The 26509-nt window shown below is 45.0% G+C and overlaps 1 protein-coding gene across 1 annotated transcript; it reads right to left on the reverse strand.

Moving 5' to 3' along the window:
- Positions 1–501: 501 nt before the first annotated feature.
- LOC120037194 (mitogen-activated protein kinase 1-like) lies at positions 502–15988 on the reverse strand. The gene is made up of 5 exons (XM_038983371.1): positions 15927–15988; positions 15370–15552; positions 11351–11540; positions 5513–5629; positions 502–806 (listed from the first exon to the last, which is right to left on the reverse strand). The coding sequence occupies exons 1-5, from the start codon at positions 15986–15988 to the stop codon at positions 540–542; spliced, it is 819 nt and encodes a 272-aa protein (XP_038839299.1). The 3' UTR covers positions 502–539.
- Positions 15989–26509: the final 10521 nt, after the last annotated feature.

Genomic DNA, 26509 nt, shown 5'->3' on the forward strand with positions numbered 1-26509 from the left:
TATTAGCACAGCTGAAAACTGTTGTTCTGATTAAAGAAGCAATAAAACTGGACTTCTTTAGACTAGTTGAGTATCTGGAGCATCAGCATTTGTGGGTTTGATAACAGGCTCAAAATGGCAAGAAACAAAGAACTTTCTTCTGAAACTCATCAGTCTATTCTTGTTCTGAGAAATTAAAGCTATTTCAAGCGAGAAATTGCCAAGAAACTAAAGATCTTATATAGCGCTTCACAGAACCGCGCAAACTGGCTCTAACCAGAATAGAAAGAGTGGGAGGCCCCGGTGCACAACTGAGCAAGAGGACAAGTACATTAGAGTGTCTAGTTTGAGAAATAGACACCTCACAAGTCCTCAACTGGCAGCTTCATTAAATAGTACCCGCAAAACACCAGTCTCAACGTCAACAGTGAAGAGGCGACTCCGGGATGCTGACCTTCTAGGCAGAGTTGCAAAGAAAAAGCCATATCTCACACTGGCCAATAAAAAGAAAAGATTAAGACGGGCAACAGAACACAGACACTGGACAGAGATACAGATAATCATGTCATGAATAGAGAGTAACAATGTGTCTTCCTGAACGTGAGTGAGTGAGTGAGTGAGTAAGTGAGTGAGTGAGTGAGTGAGTGAGTGAGTGAGTGAGTGAGTGAGTGAGTGAGTGAGTGAGTGAGTGAGTGAGTGAGTGAGTGAGTACCCAGTATGTGGTTGAGCTGGTCCAGGTAGTGCTTCCCAGGGAAGATGGGTCTATTGGAGAGCATTTCAGCCAGGATGCAGCCCACAGACCAGATATCAATAGACTTGGTGTAACCCTGAGAGAGGAGGGGTAAGCATTAATACAGCAGATACATGTAGGAACCTCTAGCATTAATACAGCAGATACATGTAGTAACCTCTAGTATTAATACAGCAGATACATGTAGTAACCTCTAGTATTAATACAGCAGATACATGTAGTAACCTCTAGTATTAATACAGCAGATACATGTAGTAACCTCTAGTATTAACACAGCAGATACATGTAGGAACCTCTAGCATTAATACAGCAGATACATGTAGTAACCTCTAGTATTAATACAGCAGATACATGTAGTAACCTCTAGTATTAATACAGCAGATACATGTAGTAACCTCTAGTATTAATACAGCAGATACATGTCCCCTGGCTGTAGTAGCCTCTAGTATTAATACAGCAGATACATGTAGTAACCTCTAGTATTAATACAGCAGATACATGTAGTAACCTCTAGTATTAATACAGCAGATACATATCCCCTGGCTGTAGTAGCCTCTAGTATTAATACAGCAGATACATGTAGTAACCTCTAGTATTAATACAGCAGATACATGTAGTAACCTCTAGTATTAATACAGCAGATACATGTAGTAACCTCTAGTATTAATACAGCAGATACATATCCCCTGGCTGTAGTAACCTCTAGTATTAATACAGCAGATACATGTAGGAACCTGTAGCATTAATACAGCAGATACATGTAGGAATATTAATACAGCAGATACATGTCCCCTGGCTGTAGGATCCTCTATTGTAGACTAATACAGGGGTGGTGTGTAGTGTATTGAAGACTAATACAGGGGGGGGGGGGGGGGGGGGGGGGGGGTGTACTCCCCCTAACCTGACCCCAAGGTGTGGACAGGGCCCATGTACTGCCTCAAACCTGACCCCAAGGTGTGGATACGGACCATGTACTCCCCCTAACCTGACCCCAAGGTGTGGATACGGACCATGTACTCCCCCTAACCTGACCCCAAGGTGTGGATACGGACCATGTACTCCCCCTAACCTGACCCCAAGGTGTGGATACGGACCATGTACTCCCCCTAACCTGACCCCAAGGTGTGGATACGGACCATGTACTCCCTCTAACCTGACCCCAAGGTGTGGATACGGACCAAGTACTGCCTCTAACCTGACCCCAAGGTGTGGATACGGACCAAGTACTGCCTCTAACCTGACCCCAAGGTGTGGATACGGACCATGTACTCCCTCTAACCTGACCCCAAGGTGTGGATACGGACCATGTACTCCCCCTAACCTGACCCCAAGGTGTGGATACGGACCATGTACTGCCCCTAACCTGACCCCAAGGTGTGGATACGGACCATGTACTGCCCCTAACCTGACCCCAAGGTGTGGATACGGACCAGGTACTCCCCCTAACCTGACCCCAAGGTGTGGATACAGACCATGTACTCCCCCTAACCTGACCCCAAGGTGTGGATACAGACCATGTACTCCCTCTAACCTGACCCCAAGGTGTGGATACGGACCATGTACTCCCCCTAACCTGACCCCAAGGTGTGGATACGGACCATGTACTGCCCCTAACCTGACCCCAAGGTGTGGATACGGACCATGTCCTCCCCCTAACCTGACCCCAAGGTGTGGATACGGACCATGTACTCCCCGTAACCTGACCCCAAGGTGTGGATACAGACCATGTACTCCCCCTAACCTGACCCCAAGGTGTGGATACGGACCATGTACTCCCCCTAACCTGACCCCAAGGTGTGGATACGGACCATGTACTGCCCCTAACCTGACCCCAAGGTGTGGATACGGACCATGTACTCCTTCTAACCTGACCCCAAGGTGTGGATACGGACCATGTACTGCCCCTAACCTGACCCCAAGGTGTGGATACGGACCATGTACTCCCCTAACCTGACCCCAAGGTGTGGATACGGACCATGTACTCCCCTAACCTGACCCCAAGGTGTGGACAGGGCCCATGTACTCCCCCTAACCTGCCCCAAGGTGTGGATACGGACCATGTACCAGCCCTAACCTGATCCCAAGGTGTGGGTACGGACCATGTACTCCCCCTAACCTGACCCCAAGGTGTGGATACGGACCATGTGCTCCCTCTAACCTGACCCCAAGGTGTGGATACGGACCATGTGCTCCCTCTGACCTGACCCCAAGGTGTGGACAGGGCCCATGTACTCCCCCTAACCTGACCCCAAGGTGTGGACAGGGCCCATGTACTCCCCCTAACCTGACCCCAAGGTGTGGACAGGGCCCATGTACTCCCCCTAACCTGACCCCAAGGTGTGGATACGGACCATGTACTGCCCCTAACCTGACCCCAAGGTGTGGATACGGACCATGTACTGCCCCTAACCTGACCCCAAGGTGTGGACAGGGCCCATGTACTGCCCCTAACCTGACCCCAAGGTGTGGACAGGGCCCATGTACTCCCCCTAACCTGACCCCAAGGTGTGGATACGGACCATGTCCTCCCCCTAACCTGACCCCAAGGTGTGGATACGGACCATGTACTCCCCCTAACCTGACCCCAAGGTGTGGATACGGACCATGTACTCCCTCTAACCTGACCCCAAGGTGTGGATACGGACCATGTACTCCCCCTAACCTGACCCCAAGGTGTGGATACGGACCATGTACTGCCCCTAACCTGACCCCAAGGTGTGGATACGGACCATGTACTCCCTCTAACCTGACCCCAAGGTGTGGATACGGACCATGTACTCCCCCTAACCTGACCCCAAGGTGTGGATACGGACCATGTACTCCCCCTAACCTGACCCCGAGGTGTGGATACGGACCATGTACTGCCCCTAACCTGACCCCAAGGTGTGGATACGGACCAGGTACTCCCCCTAACCTGACCCCAAGGTGTGGATACGGACCATGTACTCCCCCTAACCTGACCCCAAGGTGTGGATACGGACCATGTACTGCCTCTAACCTGACCCCAAGGTGTGGACAGGGCCCATGTACTGCCCCTAACCTGACCCCAAGGTGTGGATACGGACCATGTACTCCCCCTAACCTGACCCCAAGGTGTGGATACGGACCATGTCACTCACTGCTAATTCAGAGGCTTTCCTCAATTGGCCTTGACCAGGCTGCATGTAACTGGTTAAAAAATGACTTGACAGATTGAACTCAATGTATATCTACTGATGGTGTTAAATCGGGGTTCATGGGGGGCCTCCCGAGTTGCGCAGTGGTCTAAGACACTGCATCGCAGTGCTAGAGGCGTCACTACAGACCTGGGTTTGATTCCGGGCTGTATCACCGCCCGCGATCAGGAGTCTACATAGTGCGATTAGGGGAGGGTTTGGCTTTACTTGGCTCTTTACTTGGCTCATCGCGCTCTAGCGACTCCTTGTGGCGGTCCGGGCGCCTGCAGGCTGACTCCGTCGTCAGTTGAACGGTGTTTCCTCCGACACATTGGTGCGGCTGACTTCCGGGTTAAGCGAGCAGGTGTTAAGAAGCGCGGTTTGGCGGGTCGTGTTTCGGTTTAGGACGCATACCTCGACCTTCATCTCCCGTTGGGGAGTTACAGAGATGAGACAAGATTGAAATTGGGGAGAAAAAGGGGAGAGAAAATATAAAAATGTACAAAAATTCAGGATTCCTGGATATTACGAAACATATCCCTCAGGGGTTGATTCTGAGTCCTGTACTTTTTACTGTTAACAATATCGCCGTATCTGTAAAAAAAAACAATTTTAAAAAGTCCCACTGTACCTAACATCATTACTAAACTTTAGACAATCGAGTTACCAGACCCGATCTCAGGGATGGCTAACTCTGGAAATTCCATTGGTCTCTACTGAGTCAGCTTTTAGTTATCTTGCACCTTATTTGTGGAACAATCTTCAAAATGTTCTTCAATGTGATGTTCTGGTGTCTCTAGGTCAATTCAGGAAGCTGATTGAGGACCTTATTACTGATGAATGTGATGTTCTGGTGTCTCTAGGTCAATTCAGGAAGCTGAATAAGGACCTTATTACTGTGTTAATGTGATGTTCTGGTGTCTCTGGGTCAATTCAGGAAGCTGATTGAGGACCTTATTACTGATGAATGTGATGTTCTGGTGTCTCTGGGTCAATTCAGGAAGCTGATTGAGGACCGTATTACTGATGAATGTGATGTTCTGGTGTCTCTGGGTCAATTCAGGAAGCTGAATGAGGACCTTATTAATGTGTTTATGACTTTTTCTTTCTGCTTGTATTTATTTTGATGTGTGTCATTTCTGTAATTCGGACTCCCTGATAAAATAAAGGTTAAATAAATAAAATGTCTCTGTCCAGTATGAAAGAAGTTTGCGTTGGGTCATGGAAACCACCTAACTAGCATTAGCGCAATGACTGGAAGTCTACAGGAACGGTTAGCACGCACGCTTTAAAAACCGCAACATTTTGTCCACGCCACCAAGATAATCTATTAGCTAGAAAAGGTATGTTCGAGTTTACACTTCCTCTTCCAATAAACTGTGGGGAGGTCAACATAATGAAACTGTCCCAACGATTCTATTCATTTTACATGTTGAATACTTCTACTTTCATTAGCGTTCACCTGATAGTAAAAATATATATCACATCTTGTCTTAACATATGATCGCAGTCCCTGGGTCACCGGTTTGCCTGGGCAAGGAAAGGTTGAAAACCCCTGGTCTTGTGTCATGGTGTGTGGTGCATTGAGATTTGGCATTTATCTGTCTGGCCACCAGGTGGCGCTAACCTTGGAGTTGAGCATGATCTCAGGCGCCCGGTACCAGCGAGTCGCAACGTACTCTGTCAGGAAGCCTGTGTGGTCGTGGTCCGGGTCAGCCACACGTGCAAGACCAAAGTCACAGATCTAAGGAGAGGGAAGAGGAGGATGTTAGTGAAGAGAGCAGCAGGAGGGGGGGGGGGGGGGGGGGAGCAGCAGCGAGCAGGAGGGGAGAGCAGAATGAAAGGAGATAAAGGAGACATCAGAGGACATTAGTGAGGAGAAGAGGAAAGAGCAGAATGAAAGGAGAGAAAGGGGACATCGGAGGGGACAGCGGAGGACGTTAGTGAGGAGAGGAGGGAGGAGAGAAAAAACGAGGATGTTAGTGAGGAAGGGAGAGAAGAGGGTTTAGAGAAAGTCTCAACATGGAAAATGCCAAAGCCCTTAAAGTAGGGGACACGGCAGATGTAACAGCACAGCATTTGAAGCTGACTGCTTGTAGAACCTAGTCCTGGAAGGAGCTGATTTCCCAGACTAAACCTAGTCCTGGAAGAAGCCGATTTCCCAGACTAAACCTAGTCCTGGAAGGAGCTGATTTCCCAGACTAAACCTAGTCCTGGAATAAACACTTTCAATAAAGATTCTCCATTAAGCAATCGTTTTAGACCCAGACAGTGTCCCGGAAACAGGTCCAAGGTGTAGTATTATTACTGATTAGGTTAGGGGTCAAGGTTCGTTACCTTGAGGTCGCAGGTGCTATTGAGCAGCAGGTTGGAGGACTTGAGGCCTTGGTGCAGTAGGTTAGAGGTTAGTAGTGTATTTTGTGATCACAGATGGAATTCAGGAGCAGGTTGGAGGGCCTGAGGTCTCAGTGCAGTAGGTTAGGGGTTAGGGCAGCTGTTCCCAAACTTGGGGTCGTGACTCCATGTAGTGAAATTGTATTATACACTAAACGCAACAAGTGTTGGTCCCATGTTTCATGAGCTGAAATAAAATCTCCCAGAAATTTTTAATTCTCTCAAATTGTGTACACAAATGTCTTCACATCCCTTTTAGTGAGCATTCCTCCTTTGCCAAGATAATCCATCCACTTGACAGGTGTGGCATATCAAGAAGCTGACTAAACAGCATGATCATTACACAGGTGCACCTTGTGCTGGGGACAATAAAATACCACTAAAATGTGCAGTTTTGCCACACAACACAATGCCAGAGGTCTCAAGTTTTGAGGAATCGTCAAATTGGCATGCTGACAGCAGGAACGTCCACCAGAGCTGTTGCCAGATCATTTAATGCGGTTTGCTGTGGTCAACTCCAGCAGGTATATTTCACAGGTCATCCCCAAAGGCAACTCCCCTTTTGGCCGCTTTTCCTTCCAGTTCTCTGCTGCCAATGACTGGAACAAATTGCAAAAATCACTGAAGCTGGAGTCTTTTTTATATATATATATATATATATATCTTATATCTCCCTCACTAACTTTAGTTAGGTCACAGTTGTAAATGAGAACTTGTTCTCAACTGGCCTACCTGGTTAAAATAATAGGTGAAAAAGAAAAAAAATGTCACAAGGATCTAGACACAATTCCTTGCAGCTGAAAATGTCCCAGTTCTTCCATGGCCTGCATACTCACCAGACAGGTCACCCATTGAGCATGTTTGGGATGCTCTGAATAGATGTGTACGACAGCTTGTTCTAGTTCCCGCCAATATCCAGCAACTTCCCACAGCCATTGAAGAGGAGTGGGACAACATTCCACAGGCCACAATCAACATCCTGATCAACTCCATGTGAAGGAGATGTGTTGCGCTGCATGAGGCAAATGGTGGTCACCAGATACCATCAGATGCAGATCTGTATTCCCAGTCATGTGAAATCCATAGATTTGGACCTAATGAATATTTAAATTTCCTTATACTTACTGTAACTCAGTAAAACATTGTTGCATTTATATATTTTTGTCTTTGCATCTCAAAATCATTAATGTGGTTAATCATAAACATCAAAATTAAAAATATTTCAAATCTCTAAGAGGGAGACTCATATCTAGAGAGTAGTGGCCTGCACGCCGTCCCGCCATAGATGAGCCCCTTCTGTGCAAAACCCACCATTCTATCCCAATATAGCCACGCAGCACACTGAACCCCTGTGCCGTGTCATGCTCGGGGAATCGTGAGACAGAACACTCTCCTCATGGGGCATCTCGGCCATCACAGCGAACGTCCATTTGGAGAGCAGAAGGTGGGGGGGTTTGAGTCCGTTTCCTCTTGATTGCAATAGATGCAGTAGCATTAAATTCTTCCTTTCACAGTGACAACGGCATTGACGCGAGTGCCTCTGCCTTTCCACACATTGTTTTCACCACATCAATTATGGCCTGTAATATCAGACCTCTGCAGTATTGTGTGGTTTCATTGCCTGTCAAATGATGAACGTGGCACTTGAATCAATCCCATGCTAAACGGCTAGGCCCGATACGCTGCTGCAAACTGGTTTCATCCTCAGCTAGTTCGGTGGCTAGTACATCAAGAGAAACCTAACTTGAATATTGGCTTCACTAACCATAATTGAAAACAATGAGGAAAGGCCAAAATGCCTAGTGTGGAAATGTCCTCTCACGTGAGAGTACGAAGCCCAACGGCACCTTGACACCAGGAACATACCAACCAACCAAAGGAGAAGGCACCTTGACACCAGGAACATACCAGCCAACCAAAGGAGAACGCACCTTGACACCAGGAACATGCCAACCAACCAAAGGAGAAGGCACCTTGACACCAGGAACATACCAACCAACCAAAGGAGAAGGCACCTTGACACCAGGAACATACCAGCCAACCAAAGGAGAACGCACCTTGACACCAGGAACATGCCAACCAACCAAAGGAGAAGGCACCTTGACACCAGGAACATACCAACCAACCAAAGGAGAAGGCACCTTGACACCAGGAACATACCAACCAACCAAAGGAGAAGGCACCTTGACACCAGGAACATGCCAACCAACCAGAGGAAGCACCTTGACACCAGGAACATGCCAACCAACCAAAGGAGGAAGCACCTTGACACCAGGAACATGCCAACCAACCAAAGGAGAAGGCACCTTGACACCAGGAACATACCAACCAACCAAAGGAGAAGGCACCTTGACACCAGGAACATACCAACCAACCAAAGGAGAAGGCACCTTGACACCAGGAACATACCAACCAACCAAAGGAGAAGGCACCTTGACACCAGGAACATGCCAACCAACCAAAGGAGAAGGCACCTTGACACCAGGAACATACCAACCAACCAAAGGAGAAGGCACCTTGACACCAGGAACATGCCAACCAACCAGAGGAAGCACCTTGACACCAGGAACATGCCAACCAACCAAAGGAGGAAGCACCTTGACACCAGGAACATGCCAACCAACCAAAGGAGAAGGCACCTTGACACCAGGAACATACCAACCAACCAAAGGAGAAGGCACCTTGACACCAGGAACATACCAACCAACCAAAGGAGAAGGCACCTTGACACCAGGAACATACCAACCAACCAAAGGAGAAGGCACCTTGACACCAGGAACATACCAACCAACCAAAGGAGAAGGCACCTTGACACCAGGAACATGCCAAACAACCAAAGGAGGAAGCACCTTGACACCAGGAACATACCAACCAACCAAAGGAGAAGGCACCTTGACACCAGGAACATGCCAAACAACCAAAGGAGGAAGCACCTTGACACCAGGAACATGCCAACCAACCAAAGGAGAAGGCACCTTGACACCAGGAACATGCCAACCAACCAAAGGAGAAGGCACCTTGACACCAGGAACATACCAACCAACCAAAGGAGAAGGCACCTTGACACCAGGAACATGCCAAACAACCAAAGGAGGAAGCACCTTGACACCAGGAACATACCAACCAACCAAAGGCTTTTTTGAAAGAAAGCCAGATGAAGGTTCAACTGAGAAAGACCATGACTGGCCAGAAAGCATCATTTGAGATTAGCTGGACTTAATATATTAGTGTTTGTGAAACACTAAATGTTAAGTATATTATACGTAAAAAAATACATCATGTTGGAAATACTAAAAAGCTGATGCAAATAGTTGCCTACATTTTTTAAAAAGTGGAACATCCACAATATTTTCTACAGTGTGGTCCCCTTCACCAGATCATATCTATGTGAAGCTGGATTCAGCGTTCTCCTCGGCATTAAAACCAAATATGGATCCAGGTCGGAGAGCAGAGGTGAGGACTGTCGACCACGGCCCCCTGATTTTGAGAAGCACCAACGCAACACGCACATTGGCGGAGAGAAAATAATCAGAAATACTGTCAGAATATTTAACAATTGACTGTCAAATAATAAAAAATAAAACATTGGCTGTTTATTACATAATTTTTTTAACATGGTTGGGGTCACAAGAAATCAGATATTTTCTAAATGGGGTCACGGGCCAAAAAAGAATGGGAACCCCTGAGTTATGGTCAGGGGTTAAAGGTTACGACCTTAAGGTCACAGGTTGTATTGAGCAGCAGATTGGAGGCAATGACTGTATATGATATATATATATGAAGGGACAAAGGGACAAAGCCATCGATCACGTGAGCATTAATTCCTATGTTGAAATTCAATAGCGCATTGAAGCCAAATTAAGTTTGTTAAGATGACGCCAAATGGAGACATAACATGCAGCAGTTTGAGCTACTCCAGGAAGTGACGTGCAGGCTTGCTCAGTGCTGCCCCCTCTCCGAGTATCTAGTACAGCTGAAGGCCAACCAAGGTACTGCAGGCTGCCATAAGCAACTCAATTATCCTTTTAACTGGTTCTGTGTGCGATTTTAAAATAATCTGTTCCACGATATACATCTGGTGTATTAAAAGCCATTATTGGTACCACGATTGACTTCTAAATTGTATTTATTTTTTACCTGAAGACTGCCATTTTCACCATCAACTATAACGTATTCTGCAAACAATGTCTGCAGTACCGTGATTGGCCTTGAATTTCCGCGGCTTCAATTAGAGGGGACAGTCTCTGCGCAGGACGTTAGGGTCAGGGGTCAGGGTTCTGTACCTTTAGATCACAGGTGGTATTGAGCAGCAGGTTGGAGGGTTTGAGGTCGCGGTGCAGGATGTTAAGGGTCAGAGGTCAGGGGTCAGTACCTTTAGATCACAGGTGGTATTGAGCAGCAGGTTGGAGGGTTTGAGGTCGCGGTGCAGGACGTTAGGGTCAGGGGTCAGTACCTTTAGGTCACAGGTGGTATTGAGCAACAGGTTGGAGGGTTTGAGGTCGCGGTGCAGGACGTTAGGGTCAGAGGCCAGGGGTCAGTACCTTTAGGTCACAGGTGGTATTGAGCAGCAGGTTGGAGGGTTTGAGGTCGCGGTGCAGGACGTTAGGGTCAGAGGTCAGGGTTCTGTACCTTTAGATCACAGGTGGTATTGAGCAGCAGGTTGGAGGGTTTGAGGTCGCGGTGCAGGACGTTAGGGTCAGAGGTCAGGGGTCAGTACCTTTAGGTCACAGGTGGTATTGAGCAGCAGGTTGGAGGGTTTGAGGTCGCGGTGCAGGACGTTAGGGTCAGAGGTCAGGGGTCAGTACCTTTAGATCACAGGTGGTATTGAGCAGCAGGTTGGAGGGTTTGAGGTCGCGGTGCAGGACGTTAGGGTCAGAGGTCAGGGGTCAGTACCTTTAGGTCACAGGTGGTATTGAGCAACAGGTTGGAGGGTTTGAGGTCGCGGTGCAGGACGTTAAGGGTCAGAGGTCAGGGGTCAGTACCTTTAGATCACAGGTGGTATTGAGCAGCAGGTTGGAGGGTTTGAGGTCGCGGTGCAGGACGTTAAGGGTCAGAGGTCAGGGGTCAGTACCTTTAGATCACAGGTGGTATTGAGCAGCAGGTTGGAGGGTTTGAGGTCGCGGTGCAGGACGTTGGCAGAGTGGATGTACTTCAGGCCTCTCAGGATCTGATACAGGAAGTAACAGATGTGATCGTTGCTCAGGCGCTGGGTCTTCAGGAGCTTGTACAGGTCTGTCTCCATCAGGTCCTGCACGATGTAGCTAGGAGACAAGGGGTTAAGGAATCTGCTAGATAGATACAACAACACAACCCATTTCATTAGATCTGAGGCTCAGCTTGTACAGGTCTGTCTCCATCAGGTCATGAGTAGCTGGGTTACACACGGTTAAAGAACAACAGTGTATCTCAGTTAACTGAGCGCTAAAATCATGCGTAATTTGGTCAGCTGTGTGAATTAAATGTGGATATGTACCTGTTAGAAATTGAGAGTTACAAGTCTCCACCCTCGCAAAAGAAAACTCTCAGACAAAAAGACTCACAGCTGTACTCGCTGCCAAACGGGATTCTAACATGTATTGACTCAGGGGTATGAATACTTATGTAAATTCGATATTTCAAGTTGAATAAAATTGGTAAAATTTATAAAAACATGGTTTTAATTTTGTCTTTATGGGGTATTGTCTGTAGATGGGTGAGAAAATACATATTTAATGTAATCTATTTTTAATTCAGGCTGCAACAACGAGAAAGTCACATGGTGACATACTTGTGCGAAAAGTGCAAATCAATCCCAGAACGACAGCAAAGGACCTTGTGAAGATGGAGGAAACAGGTACAGAATTATCTATATCCACAGTAAAACGAGTCCTATATCGACATAACCTGAAAGGCCGCTCAGCAAGGAAGAAGCCACTGTTCCAAAACCGCCATAAAAAAGCCAGACTACGGTTTGCAACTGCACATGGGGACAAAGATCGTACTTTTTGGAGAAATGTCCTCTGGTCTGATGAAACAAAAATAGAACCGTTTGGCCATAATGATCATCGTTATGTTTGGAGGAAAAAGTGGGAGGCTTGCAAGCCGAAGAACACCATCCCAACCGTGAAGCACGGGGGTGGTAGCATCATGTTGTGGGGGTGTTTTGCTGCAGGAGGGACTGGTGCACTTCACAAAATAGATGGCATCATGAGGGAGGAAAATGATGTGGATATATTGAAGCAACATCTCAAGACATCAGTCAGGAAGTCAAATCTTGGTTGCAAATGGGTCTTCCAAATGGACAATGACCCCAAGCATACTTCCAAAGTTGTGGCAAAATGGCATAAGGACTAAAAGTCAAGGTATTGGAGTGGCCATCACAAAGCCCTGACCTCAATCCTATAGAAAATTTGTGGGCAGAAGTGAAAAAGCGTGTGCGAGCAAGGAGGCCTACAAATCTGACTCAGTTACACCAGCTCTGTCAGGAGGAATGGGTCAAGGAATGGGCCAAGCTTGTAGAAGGCTACCCCGAAACATTTGACCCAAGTTTAAACAATTTAAAGGCAATGCTACCAAATACTAATTGTGTATATTTACTTCTGACGCACTGGGAATGTGATGAAAGAAATAAAAGCTGAAATAAATCATTCTCTCTACTATTATTCTGACATTTCACATTCTTAAAATAAAGTGGTGATCCTAACTGACCTAAGACAGGGAATTTTTACTCTGATTAAATGTCAGGAATTGTGAAACTGTATAGATTAAAAAAAAAAAAAAAAACAACGTTTTAAACCCTTGAATGAGTTGGTGTTCTTTCTGATATGATACTATTTTCTACATTGTAGAATAACAGTGAAGACATTACAACTATGAAATAACACATATGGAATCATGTAGCAAACAAAAAAGTGTTAAACAAATCAAAATATATTTTACATTTGAGATTCTTCAAAGTAGCCACCCTTTGCCTTAATGACAGCTTTGCACACTTGGCATTCTCTCAACCAGCTTCATGAGGTTGTCACCTGGAATGCATTTCATTTAACAGGTGTGCTTTCTTAAAAGTTAATTTGTGAAATTTATTTTCTTCTTAATGCGTTTGAGCCAATCAGTTGTGTTGTGACAAGGTGGGGAGATATACAGAAGATAGCCCTATTTGGTAAAAGACCAGGTCCATATTATGGAAAGAACAGCTCAAATAAGCAAAGAGAAACGACAGTCCATCATTACTTTAAGACATGAAGGTCAGTCAATCTGGAAAATGTCAAGAACTTTGAAAGTTTCTTTAAGGTCAGTCACAAAAACTATCAAGCGCTATGATGAAACTGGCTCTCATGAGGACCGCCACAGGAAAGGAAGACCCAGAGTTCTCTGCTGCAGAGGATAAGTTAATTAGAGTTACCAGCCTCAGAAATTGCAGCCCAAATAAATGCTTCAGAGTTCAAGTAACAGACAAATCTCAACATCAACTGTTCAGAGGAGACTGTGTGAGTCAGGACTTCATGGTCGAATTGCTGCAAAGAAACCACTACTAAAGGACACCAATAAGAAGAAGAGACTTGTTTGGGCCAAGAAACACGAGCAATGGACATTAGACTGTTGGAAATCTGTCCTTTGGTCTGATGAGGTCAAATTGTAGATTTTTGGTTCCAACCGCCGTGTCTTTGTGAGACGCGGTGTGGGTGAACAGACGATCTACGCATGTGTATTTCCCGCCGTGAAGCATGGAGGAGGAGGTGTAATGGGGCTTTGCTGGTGACACTGATATATTTAGAATTCAAGCCATACTTAACCAGCATGGCTACCACAGCATTCTGCAGTGATACGCCATCCCATCTGATTTGGGCTTAGTGGGACAGTAATTTGTTTTTCAACAGGACAATGACCCAACACACCTCCAGGCTGTGTAAGGGTTATTTGACCAAGAAGGAGAGTGATGGAGTGCTGCATCAGCTCACCTGGCCTCCACAATTACCTGACCTCAAACCAATTGAGATGGTTTGGGATGAGTTGGATCGCAGCGTGAAGGAAAAGCGAAGGAAAAGCAGCCAACAAGTGCTCAGCATATGTGGGAACTCCTTCAAGAATGTTGGAAAAGCATTCCTCATGAAGCTGGTTGAGAGAATGCCAAGTGTGCAAAGCTGAATAAAATATATTTTGATTTGTTCAACACTTTTTTGGTTACTACATGATTCCAAATGTGTTATTTCATAGTTTTGATGTCTTCACTATTATTCTACAATGTAGAAAAAAAATAAAATAAAAAATAAAAAACCTTGAATAAGTAGGTGTTCTAAAACTTTTGACCAGTAGTGAACTTCAGTATGTTATAGTGTTGTGTTAGACTGATTGCACAAAATATTAGCACGCCCCTTTGGCCCCCAGAACAGCCTCAATTCGTTGGGTCATGGACTATACAAGGTGTCTAAAGTGTTCCACAGGGATCCTGGCCCATGTTGACTCCAATGATTCCTACAGTTGTGTCAAGTTGATTGGATGTCCTTTGGGTGGTGGACCATTCTTGATACACACGGGAAACTGTTGAGCGTGAAAAACCCAGCAGAGTTGCAGTTCTTGACACAAACCGGTGCGCCTGGCACCTACTACCATACCCCGTTAAAAGGCACTTAAATCTTTTGTCTTGCCCATTCACACATACATAATCCATGTGTCAATTGTCTCAAGGCTTAAAAGTCCTTATTTAACCCGTCTCCTCCCCTTCATCTACACTGATTGAAGTGGATTTAACAAGTGGGATCAATAAGAGATCATGGATTCACCTGATCAGTCTGTCATGGAGAGAGCAGGTGTTCCTAATGTTTTGTACGCTCAGTGTATTTGGAAGACATTAAACCAAACTGACCACTGTCCTTCAAACATTCTCTGATTGGTTGGACGTTGCCGGGCATCAACGTTAGGACAACGTTCCTGTGATGAAACGGACTAAGATCTGACAACATTACTAACAAATGTCTGGAAATCATTATGATTCTGTCCTGATGAATGTGAGGTACAGCATTCCTGTGGGGTTTTGTGTGAGAGAGAAGAGTGTGTGTCTCTCTGTGTGGCGATGGAACAGGTTTACTGACGTCATCAGGTAAAGGATACACGTCCTTCATCTGGTCGATGGAGGGCGTGAGGATGATGTCGTTGATGCTGATGATGTTCTCATGTTTGAATCGCAGCAGGATCTTAATCTCTCTCAGAGTCCTCTGGCAGTACGTCTGGTGCTCAAACGGACTGATCTTCTTTATCGCCACGCGGACCTTGTTGTCACGGCAATACGCAGAGCTGGGGGGGAGAGAGAGAGCAGGTTAGAGTCTGAGTGAGAGAAAATCAGCTGAATGTAATTGAAAAATCCATACTATCTAATCACTTCTGGGAAAATTGGAACACACTAAACACAAAGACTTATCCAATCCAAAACAGAGATGTGGATAAACCACTTCTCCAATCTTTTTGTCTCTATAACAAAGAACAAATAGCAAAAACACACATCAAATACAAATCTTAGAATCATCTATTTAAGACTACCAGAACTCTGGTCCTCCGAGTGACTCAGCGGTCTAAGGCACTGCAGTGCTTGAGGCGTCACTAAAGATCAGGGTTCGATCCCGGGCTGTGTTGCAGCCAGCTGCGACCGAGAGATTCATGAGGTGATGTACAATTGGCCCTGCGTCGCCTGGGTTAGGGGAGGGTTTGTCAGGGTAGGATGTCCGTGTCCCATCGCGCTCTTGTGACTCCTGTGGCGGGCCGGGCGCGTGCACTCTGACACCGTCGCCAGTTGAACAGTGTTTCCTCCGACACATTGGTGCGGCTGACTTCCGGGTTAAGCGAGCAGTGTGTCACGAAGCAGTGTGTCACGAAGCAGTGTGTCACGAAGCAGTGTGTCACGAAGCAGTGTGTCACAAAGCAGTGTGTCACAAAGCAGTGTGTCACGAAGCAGTGTGTCACGAAGCAGTGTGTCACGAAGCAGTGTGTCACGAAGCAGTGTGTCACGAAGCAGTGCGGCTTGGTGGGGTCGTGTTTCTGAGGACGCATGGCTCTCGACCTTCGACCTGAGTCCGTACGGGAGTTGCGGCGGACAAGACTAACTACCAATTAGATAAAAATATATATTTTTAAATACATTTTAAAAATAGACTACGAGAACCCACTGGGTTCGTCAATTACATTGAATGAACACTACAAAATACAAACCCTCAAAACCAAAAAGGCCTGTGGTGTTGATGGTATCCTAAATTAAATGGTAAAATATACAGAGTACAAATTCCAATTGGCTATACTTTTTAACATCATCCTCAGCTGTGGAATCTTCCCCAATATTTGGAACAAAGGACTGAGCCCCCCCCAATCCACAAAGTGTAGACAAATTTGCCCCCAATAACTACTGTGGGATATGTGTCAACAGCAACCTTGGGAAAATCCTCTGCGAAATAATTAACAGCAGACTTGTACATTTACTCAGTGAAATCAATGTACTAGCAAACAGACCACATATTTACCAAATGACCGTACAACAGACCACGTATTCACCCTGCACACCCTCATTGACAAACAAACAAACCAAAACAAAGACAGTCTTCTCATGCCTTGTTTCAAAAAACCTGGTGACTCACACTGGACTATATAACCGGCAACACTACAACACACTGAAGTGTGACATGGTGACATACCACAGCGTTACATGGTGACATACCACAGTGTGTTGTTACATGGTGACATACCACAGCGTGACATGGTGACATACCACAGTGTTACATGGAGACATACCACAGTGTGTTGTTACATGGTGACATACCACAGCGTGACATGGTGACATACCACAGCGTGACATGGTGACATACCACAGTGTGTTGTTACATGGTGACATACCACAGTGTGTTGTTACATGGTGACATACCACAGCGTGACATGGTGACATACCACAGTGTGTTGTTACATGGTGACATACCACAGCGTGACATGGTGACATACCACAGCGTGACATGGAGACATACCACAGCGTGACATGGAGACATACCACAGTGTTACATGGTGACATACCACAGCGTGACATGGTGACATACCACAGTGTTACATGGAGACATACCACAGCGTGACATGGAGACATACCACAGTGTTACATGGAGACATACCACAGTGTGACATGGAGACATACCACAGTGTTACATGGAGACATACCACAGTGTTACATGGAGACATACCACAGTGTGACATGGTGACATACCACAGTGTTACATGGTGACATACCACAGCGTTACATGGAGACATACCACAGTGTTACATGGAGACATACCACAGTGTGACATGGAGACATACCACAGTGTTACATGGAGACATACCACAGTGTGACATACCACAGCGTTACATGGAGACATACCACAGCGTTACATGGAGACATACCACAGTGTTACATGGAGACATACCACAGTGTTACATGGAGACATACCACAGTGTTACATGGAGACATACCACAGTGTTACATGGAGACATACCACAGTGTTACATGGAGACATACCACAGCGTTACATGGAGACATACCACAGCGTTACATGGAGACATACCACAGTGTTACATGGAGACATACCACAGTGTTACATGGAGACATACCACAGCGTTACATGGAGACATACCACAGTGTTACATGGAGACATACCACAGTGTGACATACCACAGCGTTACATGGAGACATACCACAGCGTTACATGGAGACATACCACAGTGTTACATGGAGACATACCACAGTGTTACATGGAGACATACCACAGTGTGACATACCACAGCGTTACATGGTGACATACCACAGTGTTACATGGAGACATACCACAGTGTTACATGGAGACATACCACAGTGTTACATGGAGACATACCACAGTGTTACATGGAGACATACCACAGTGTTACATGGAGACATACCACAGTGTGACATACCACAGTGTTACATGGTGACATACCACAGTGTTACATGGAGACATACCACAGTGTTACATGGAGACATACCACAGTGTGACATACCACAGCGTTACATGGAGACATACCACAGCGTTACATGGAGACATACCACAGTGTTACATGGAGACATACCACAGTGTGACATACCACAGCGTGACATACCACAGCGTTACATGGCGACATACCACAGTGTTACATGGAGACATACCACAGCGTGACATGGAGACATACCACAGTGTGACATACCACAGCGTGACATACCACAGTGTTACATGGTGACATACCACAGTGTTACATGGTGACATTGTACAGTGACATGGTGACATACCACAGCGTTACATGGTGACATACCACAGCGTTACATGGTGACATACCACAGTGTTACATGGTGACATACCACAGCGTTACATGGTGACATACCACAGTGTTACATGGTGACATACCACAGTGTGTTGTTACATGGTGACATACCACAGCGTGACATGGTGACATACCACAGTGTGTTGTTACATGGTGACATACCACAGCGTTACATGGTGACATACCACAGCGTTACATGGTGACATACCACAGTGTTACATGGTGACATACCACAGCGTTACATGGTGACATACCACAGTGTTACATGGTGACATACCACAGTGTTACATGGTGACATACCACAGTGTTACATGGAGACATACCACAGTGTTGCATGGAGACATACCACAGTGTTACATGGCGACATACCACAGTGTTACATGGTGACATACCACAGTGTTACATGGAGACATACCACAGTGTTACATGGAGACATACCACAGTGTTGCATGGAGACATACCACAGTGTTACATGGCGACATACCACAGTGTTACATGGTGACATACCACAGCGTTACATGGTGACATACCACAGCGTTACATGGTGACATACCACAGCGTGACATGGTGACATACCACAGTGTTACATGGTGACATACCACAGTGTTACATGGAGACATACCACAGTGTTACAGTGTGACATACCACAGCGTTACATGGTGACATACCACAGTGTTACATGGTGACATACCACAGTGTTACATGGTGACATACCACAGTGTTACAGTGTGACATACCACAGTGTTACAGTGTGACATACCACAGTGTTACAGTGTGACATACCACAGTGTTACATGGTGACATACCACAGTGTTACATGGTGACATACCACAGTGTTACATGGTGACATACCACAGTGTTACATGGAGACATACCACAGTGTTACATGGAGACATACCACAGTGTTACATGGAGACATACCACAGTGTTACATGGAGACATACCACAGTGTTACATGGTGACATACCACAGTGTTACATGGTGACATACCACAGTGTTACATGGTGACATACCACAGTGTTACATGGTGACATACCACAGTGTTACATGGTGACATACCACAGTGTTACATACCACAGTGTTACATGGTGACATACCACAGTGTTACATGGTGACATACCACAGTGTTACATGGTGACATACCACAGTGTTACATGGTGACATACCACAGTGTTACATGGTGACATACCACAGTGTTACATGGAGACATACCACAGTGTTACATGGAGACATACCACAGTGTTACATGGTGACATACCACAGTGTTACATGGTGACATACCACAGTGTTACATGGTGACATACCACAGCGTGACATAGTACAGTGTTACATGGAGACATACCACAGTGTTACATGGTGACATACCACAGTGTTACATGGAGACATACTACAGTGTTACATGGTGACATACCACAGTGTTACATGGTGACATACCACAGTGTTACATGGTGACATACCACAGCGTGACATGGTGACATACCACAGCGTGACATACTACAGTGTTACATGGTGACATACCACAGTGTTACATGGTGACATACCACAGTGTTACATGGTGACATACCACAGTGTTACAGTGTGACATACCACAGTGTTACATGGTGACATACCACAGTGTTACATGGTGACATACCACAGTGTTACATGGTGACATACCACAGTGTTACAGTGTGACATACCACAGTGTTACATGGTGACATACCACAGTGTTACAGTGTGACATACCACAGTGTTACATGGTGACATACCACAGTGTTACATGGTGACATACCACAGTGTTACATGGTGACATACCACAGTGTTACAGTGTGACATACCACAGTGTTACAGTGTGACATACCACAGTGTTACATGGTGACATACCACAGTGTTACATGGTGACATACCACAGTGTTACATGGTGACATACCACAGTGTTACAGTGTGACATACCACAGTGTTACATGGTGACATACCACAGTGTTACATGGTGACATACCACAGTGTTACATGGTGACATACCACAGTGTTACATACCACAGTGTTACATGGTGACATACCACAGTGTTACATGGAGACATACCACAGTGTTACATACCACAGTGTTACATGGTGACATACCACAGTGTTACATGGTGACATACCACAGTGTTACATGGTGACATACCACAGTGTTACATGGTGACATACCACAGTGTTACATGGTGACATACCACAGCGTGACATACCACAGTGTTACATGGTGACATACCACAGTGTTACATGGTGACATACTACAGTGTTACATGGTGACATACCACAGCGTGACATGGTGACATACCACAGCGTGACATACTACAGTGTTACATGGTGACATACCACAGCGTGACATACCACAGTGTTACATGGTGACATACCACAGTGTTACATGGTGACATACTACAGTGTTACATGGTGACATACCACAGTGTTACATGGTGACATACCACAGTGTTACATGGTGACATACCACAGTGTTACATGGTGACATACCACAGCGTGACATGGTGACATACCACAGTGTTACATGGTGACATACCACAGCGTGACATGGTGACATACCACAGCGTGACATACTACAGTGTTACATGGTGACATACTACAGTGTTACATATTACAGTGTTACATACTACAGTGTGGTGTTACATGGTGATAGACTACAGTCTGAACAGTCAAATCTGATTTGTTTGCCCTCAAGTGTTTTTTAGACTTATTCGACATATCTTGTTGCTTGCTAGCTACTCTGTTGACAGCTTGACAAGAAGATGTGGTAGCTAACTAGCTTGTTAATTGTTGACAAATCAAATTAGTGAAGGTGGCTACCTAGCTAGTTGACTGCTGTGGCTACCTAGCTAGTTGACTGCTGTGGCTACCTAGCTAGTTGACTGCTGTGGCTAAACATTAAATTAGATCTGTAAACTTACAGTAAAAACTATTATAAGACTATGAATGAACATTTACACGTTCAAATCTTGCTTTACATCATACTTTACTCGTTTTCAGATCTTTATTTATGCGTACACAAACTTTTGTCAGTAATGTGGCATTTGTAAAGGACATGCACATAAGTTAGCTCGTCGATCAAACCACTCTAGCCCAGAAGTTTGAGTTACTTTTCAGCTTCCGGTTTCATTTCCAAAATAAGTCGAGAGCTGGTTTTAGAACTGCATTCAATAACGACATTACACCACTAGATGGCGTAGTAAAGGCTTGGGCCTTCAGCAAATGACTTGTGTGGGAATGATAAAAGACACAGAAGAGCCTTGTCTAGAATAACCACCTGAGCTACAAAATGGACAGTAAATATGATTTAGGCCTATCCAACTATGTAAATATGCCATACTGTTACCATATAATTGCATAATTTATTTTTTATAGCCCCGTGGGGATCATGTCACCAAATGAATCACACTTGTTCCAGTATTTGGGAGCACGGACTGTAGGCCTTATATTAGGCATTATGACTGTTGTATTAGTGAATTCCAACTCTGTATGGAGGCTTGTTACAGCCATTTGCATTGCACAACCCCATCACGCAGAGGCTATAACCATATCAATAGATGAGACAAAACAAAAATATTGATGAAGTCTTAGCTATTTAACTCAGGACAGGTTATAGCCAAGGGGACCCAAATGGTCAAGACGATCTACAGCCTATTTTTATTGCCAGATTTATTTTCCCTATCCGCCACTGCACGTGCTTCCTCAACTATTTTGTTTACCATTTATTTAGAGGCTATATTTAGAGGCATGTGAGCTAGGGTCTCTTTTGAAGGAGAGTCCTGTAATAAAAACAGTTATAGAACACAAATAGAGTTGTAAAATTTATTCCACAAGACACCAGTACCTAAAATGATAGCCTAAATTGCAAACGCCTACAAGTTGAAGGCCTATTTTATATTTGGAAAAGCCTAAAATTAAACAATTAGTTAAAGTGATAGGCTAAAAACACACACATGGATTTCAATAAAACAAATGGATAAGAGTATTCTATTCTCTGATTTCCTATTGCAACGCAGACAAATGACTGAATGAAACTGCATTGTTGGTTAGGGCCTCGTAAGTAAGCATTTCACTGTTACACCGGTTGTATTCGGCACATGTGACTAATAAAATTTGATAACATACTGAACTGAACGAAGGATGAATTAAAATGTTCAAACATGTTGGAATGATGAGTTGCACGCATCATGCACGCTCTGCACTCTACTTGGCTACGAGGCTAATAGTCCTACATTAGGGTATAACGACTGTCTGGCTGCATGCCTCCAGAAGGACATCTGAGGGGGGCTTTTCTGAAGGCACATGGTGCTGCATGGAGATCACAAGCTCTTCAACTGGGCAGCAGTGTCGTGATGGAGGGAATAGCCTATACAGAGACTACCTAAGACCACCACAACAGGGTTATTACCATGTGTGGTAATAATCTTATGCAAGACTTAGCCTCTGTTTAACCTCTCCCGTGTTCATTTCAAAAGGCCATATGTACATGACCAGATTCATAAAAAACATGTCAAATTATTTTTATATTCATATTGAACCCTGCTACAGAATATGCTTTGGCAAGATTGAGTGACGAAATAAATATGCAAATATTCAACAACAACAAAAATATTTAGAGTGTAAATGACTCCTGGTAGATACTACCGGTTACGATTCCTGGTAGATACTACTGGTTACGATTCCTGATTCCTGGTAGATACTACCGGTTATGATTCCTGGTAGATACTACTGGTTACGATTCCTGATTCCTGGTAGATACTACCGGTTACGATTCCTGGTAGATACTACTGGTTACGATTCCTGATTCCTGGTAGATACTACCGGTTACGATTCCTGGTAGATACTACTGGTTACGATTCCTGATTCCTGGTAGATACTACCGGTTACGATTCCTGGTAGATACTACTGGTTACGATTCCTGGTAGATACTACCGGTTACGATTCCTGATTCCTGGTAGACACTACCGGTTACGATTCCTGGTAGATACTACCGGTTACGATTCCTGGTAGATACTACTGGTTATGATTCCTGGTAGATACTACTGGTTATGATTCCTGGTAGATACTACTGGTTATGATTCCTGGTAGATACTACCGGTTATGATTCCTGGTAGATACTACCGGTTATGATTCCTGGTAGATACTACCGGTTACGATTCCTGGTAGACACTACCGGTTACGATTCCTGGTAGACACTACCGGTTACGATTCCTGGTAGATACTACCGGTTACGATTCCTGGTAGATACTACCGGTTACGATTCCTGGTAGATACTACCGGTTACGATTCCTGGTAGATACTACCGGTTATGATTCCTGGTAGATACTACCGGTTATGATTCCTGGTAGATACTACTGGTTATGATTCCTGGTAGATACTACTGGTTATGATTCCTGGTAGATACTACTGGTTATGATTCCTGGTAGATACTACTGGTTATGATTCCTGGTAGATACTACCGGTTATGATTCCTGGTAGATACTACCGGTTACGATTCCTGGTAGATACTACCGGTTACGATTCCTGGTAGACACTACCGGTTACGATTCCTGGTAGACACTACCGGTTACGATTCCTGGTAGATACTACCGGTTACGATTCCTGGTAGATACTACCGGTTACGATTCCTGGTAGATACTACCGGTTATGATTCCTGGTAGATACTACCGGTTATGATTCCTGGTAGATACTACTGGTTATGATTCCTGGTAGATACTACTGGTTATGATTCCTGGTAGATACTACCGGTTATGATTCCTGGTAGATACTACCGGTTATGATTCCTGGTAGATACTACCGGTTACGATTCCTGGTAGACACTACCGGTTACGATTCCTGGTAGACACTACCGGTTACGATTCCTGGTAGACACTACCGGTTACGATTCCTGGTAGATACTACCGGTTATGATTCCTGGTAGATACTACCGGTTACGATTCCTGGTAGATACTACCGGTTACGATTCCTGGTAGATACTACCGGTTACGATTCCTGGTAGATACTACCGGTTACGATTCCTGGTAGATACTACCGGTTACGATTCCTGGTAGATACTACCGGTTACGATTCCTGGTAGATACTACTGGTTATGATTCATGATTCCTGGTAGATACTACCGGTTATGATTCCTGGTAGATACTACCGGTTATGATTCCTGGTAGATACTACCGGTTATGATTCCTGGTAGACACTACTGGTTACGATTCCTGGTAGATACTACCGGTTATGATTCCTGGTAGATACTACTGGTTATGATTCCTGGTAGATACTACCGGTTATGATTCCTGGTAGACACTACTGGTTACGATTCCTGGTAGATACTACCGGTTATGATTCCTGGTAGATACTACTGGTTATGATTCCTGGTAGATACTACCGGTTATGATTCCTGGTAGATACTACCGGTTATGATTCCTGGTAGATACTACTGGTTATGATTCCTGGTAGACACTACCGGTTATGATTCCTGGTAGATACTACCGGTTACGATTCCTGGTAGATACTACCGGTTATGATTCCTGATTCCTGGTAGATACTACTGGTTATGATTCCTGATTCCTGGTAGATACTACTGGTTATGATTCCTGATTCCTGGTAGATACTACTGGTTATGATTCCTGATTCCTGGTAGATACTACTGGTTATGATTCCTGGTAGACACTACCGGTTATGATTCCTGGTAGACACGACCGGTTATGATTCCTGGTAGATACTACCGGTTATGATTCCTGGTAGATACTACCGGTTATGATTCCTGGTAGACACTACCGGTTACGATTCCTGGTAGACACTACCGGTTATGATTCCTGGTAGATACTACCGGTTATGATTCCTGGTAGATACTACCGGTTATGATTCCTGGTAGACACTACTGGTTATGATTCATTATTCCTGGTAGATACTACCGGTTATGATTCCTGGTAGATACTACTGGTTATGATTCCTGGTAGACACTACCGGTTATGATTCCTGATTCCTGGTAGATACTACCGGTTATGATTCCTGGTAGATACTACCGGTTATGATTCCTGGTAGACACTACCGGTTATGATTCCTGGTAGACACTACTGGTTATGATTCCTGGTAGACACTACCGGTTATGATTCCTGGTAGATACTACCGGTTATGAATCCTGGTAGATACTACCGGTTATGATTCCTGGTAGATACTACCGGTTATGATTCCTGGTAGATACTACCGGTTATGATTCCTGGTAGATACTACCGGTTATGATTCCTGGTAGACACTACCGGTTATGATTCCTGGTAGACACTACTGGTTATGATTCCTGGTAGATACTACCGGTTATGATTCCTGGTAGATACTACCGGTTATGATTCCAGGTAGATACTACCGGTTATGATTCCTGGTAGACACTACCGGTTATGATTCCTGGTACACACGACCGGTTATGATTCCTGGTAGACACGACCGGTTATGATTCCTGGTAGATACTACCGGTTATGATTCCTGGTAGATACTACCGGTTATGATTCCTGGTAGACACTACCGGTTATGATTCCTGGTAGATACTACCGGTTATGATTCCTGGTAGATACTACCGGTTATGACTCCTGGTAGATACTACTGTTTATGATTCCTGGTAGATACTACCGGTTATGATTCCTGGTAGATACTACCGGTTATGATTCCTGGTAGACACTACCGGTTATGATTCCTGGTAGACACTACCGGTTATGATTCCTGGTAGACACTACTGGTTATGATTCCTGGTAGATACTACCGGTTATGATTCCTGATTCCTGGTAGATACTACTGGTTATGATTCATTATTCCTGGTAGATACTACTGGTTATGATTCCTGATTCCTGGTAGATACTACCGGTTATGATTCCTGGTAGATACTACTGGTTATGATTCCTGGTAGATACTACTGTTTATGATTCCTGATTACTGGTAGATACTACCGGTT

Source organism: Salvelinus namaycush, unplaced genomic scaffold (assembly GCF_016432855.1).
Source record: "Salvelinus namaycush isolate Seneca unplaced genomic scaffold, SaNama_1.0 Scaffold1611, whole genome shotgun sequence".
Lineage (NCBI taxonomy): Eukaryota > Metazoa > Chordata > Actinopteri > Salmoniformes > Salmonidae > Salvelinus > Salvelinus namaycush.

Excerpts from the sequence above, each read along its gene's own strand:
- LOC120037194 (XM_038983371.1), bottom strand. The coding sequence starts at position 15,988 with ATGGGACACGGACATCCTACCCTGACAAACCCTCCCCTAACCCAGGCG. Across the intron at positions 5,630-11,350 it reads ATACCACCTGTGATCTAAAG|ATCTGTGACTTTGGTCTTGC; the intron begins GTACTGACCCCT and ends CCCTCTCCTTAG. Across the intron at positions 807-5,512 it reads AGATCATGCTCAACTCCAAG|GGTTACACCAAGTCTATTGA; the intron begins GTTAGCGCCACC and ends CTCCTCTCTCAG.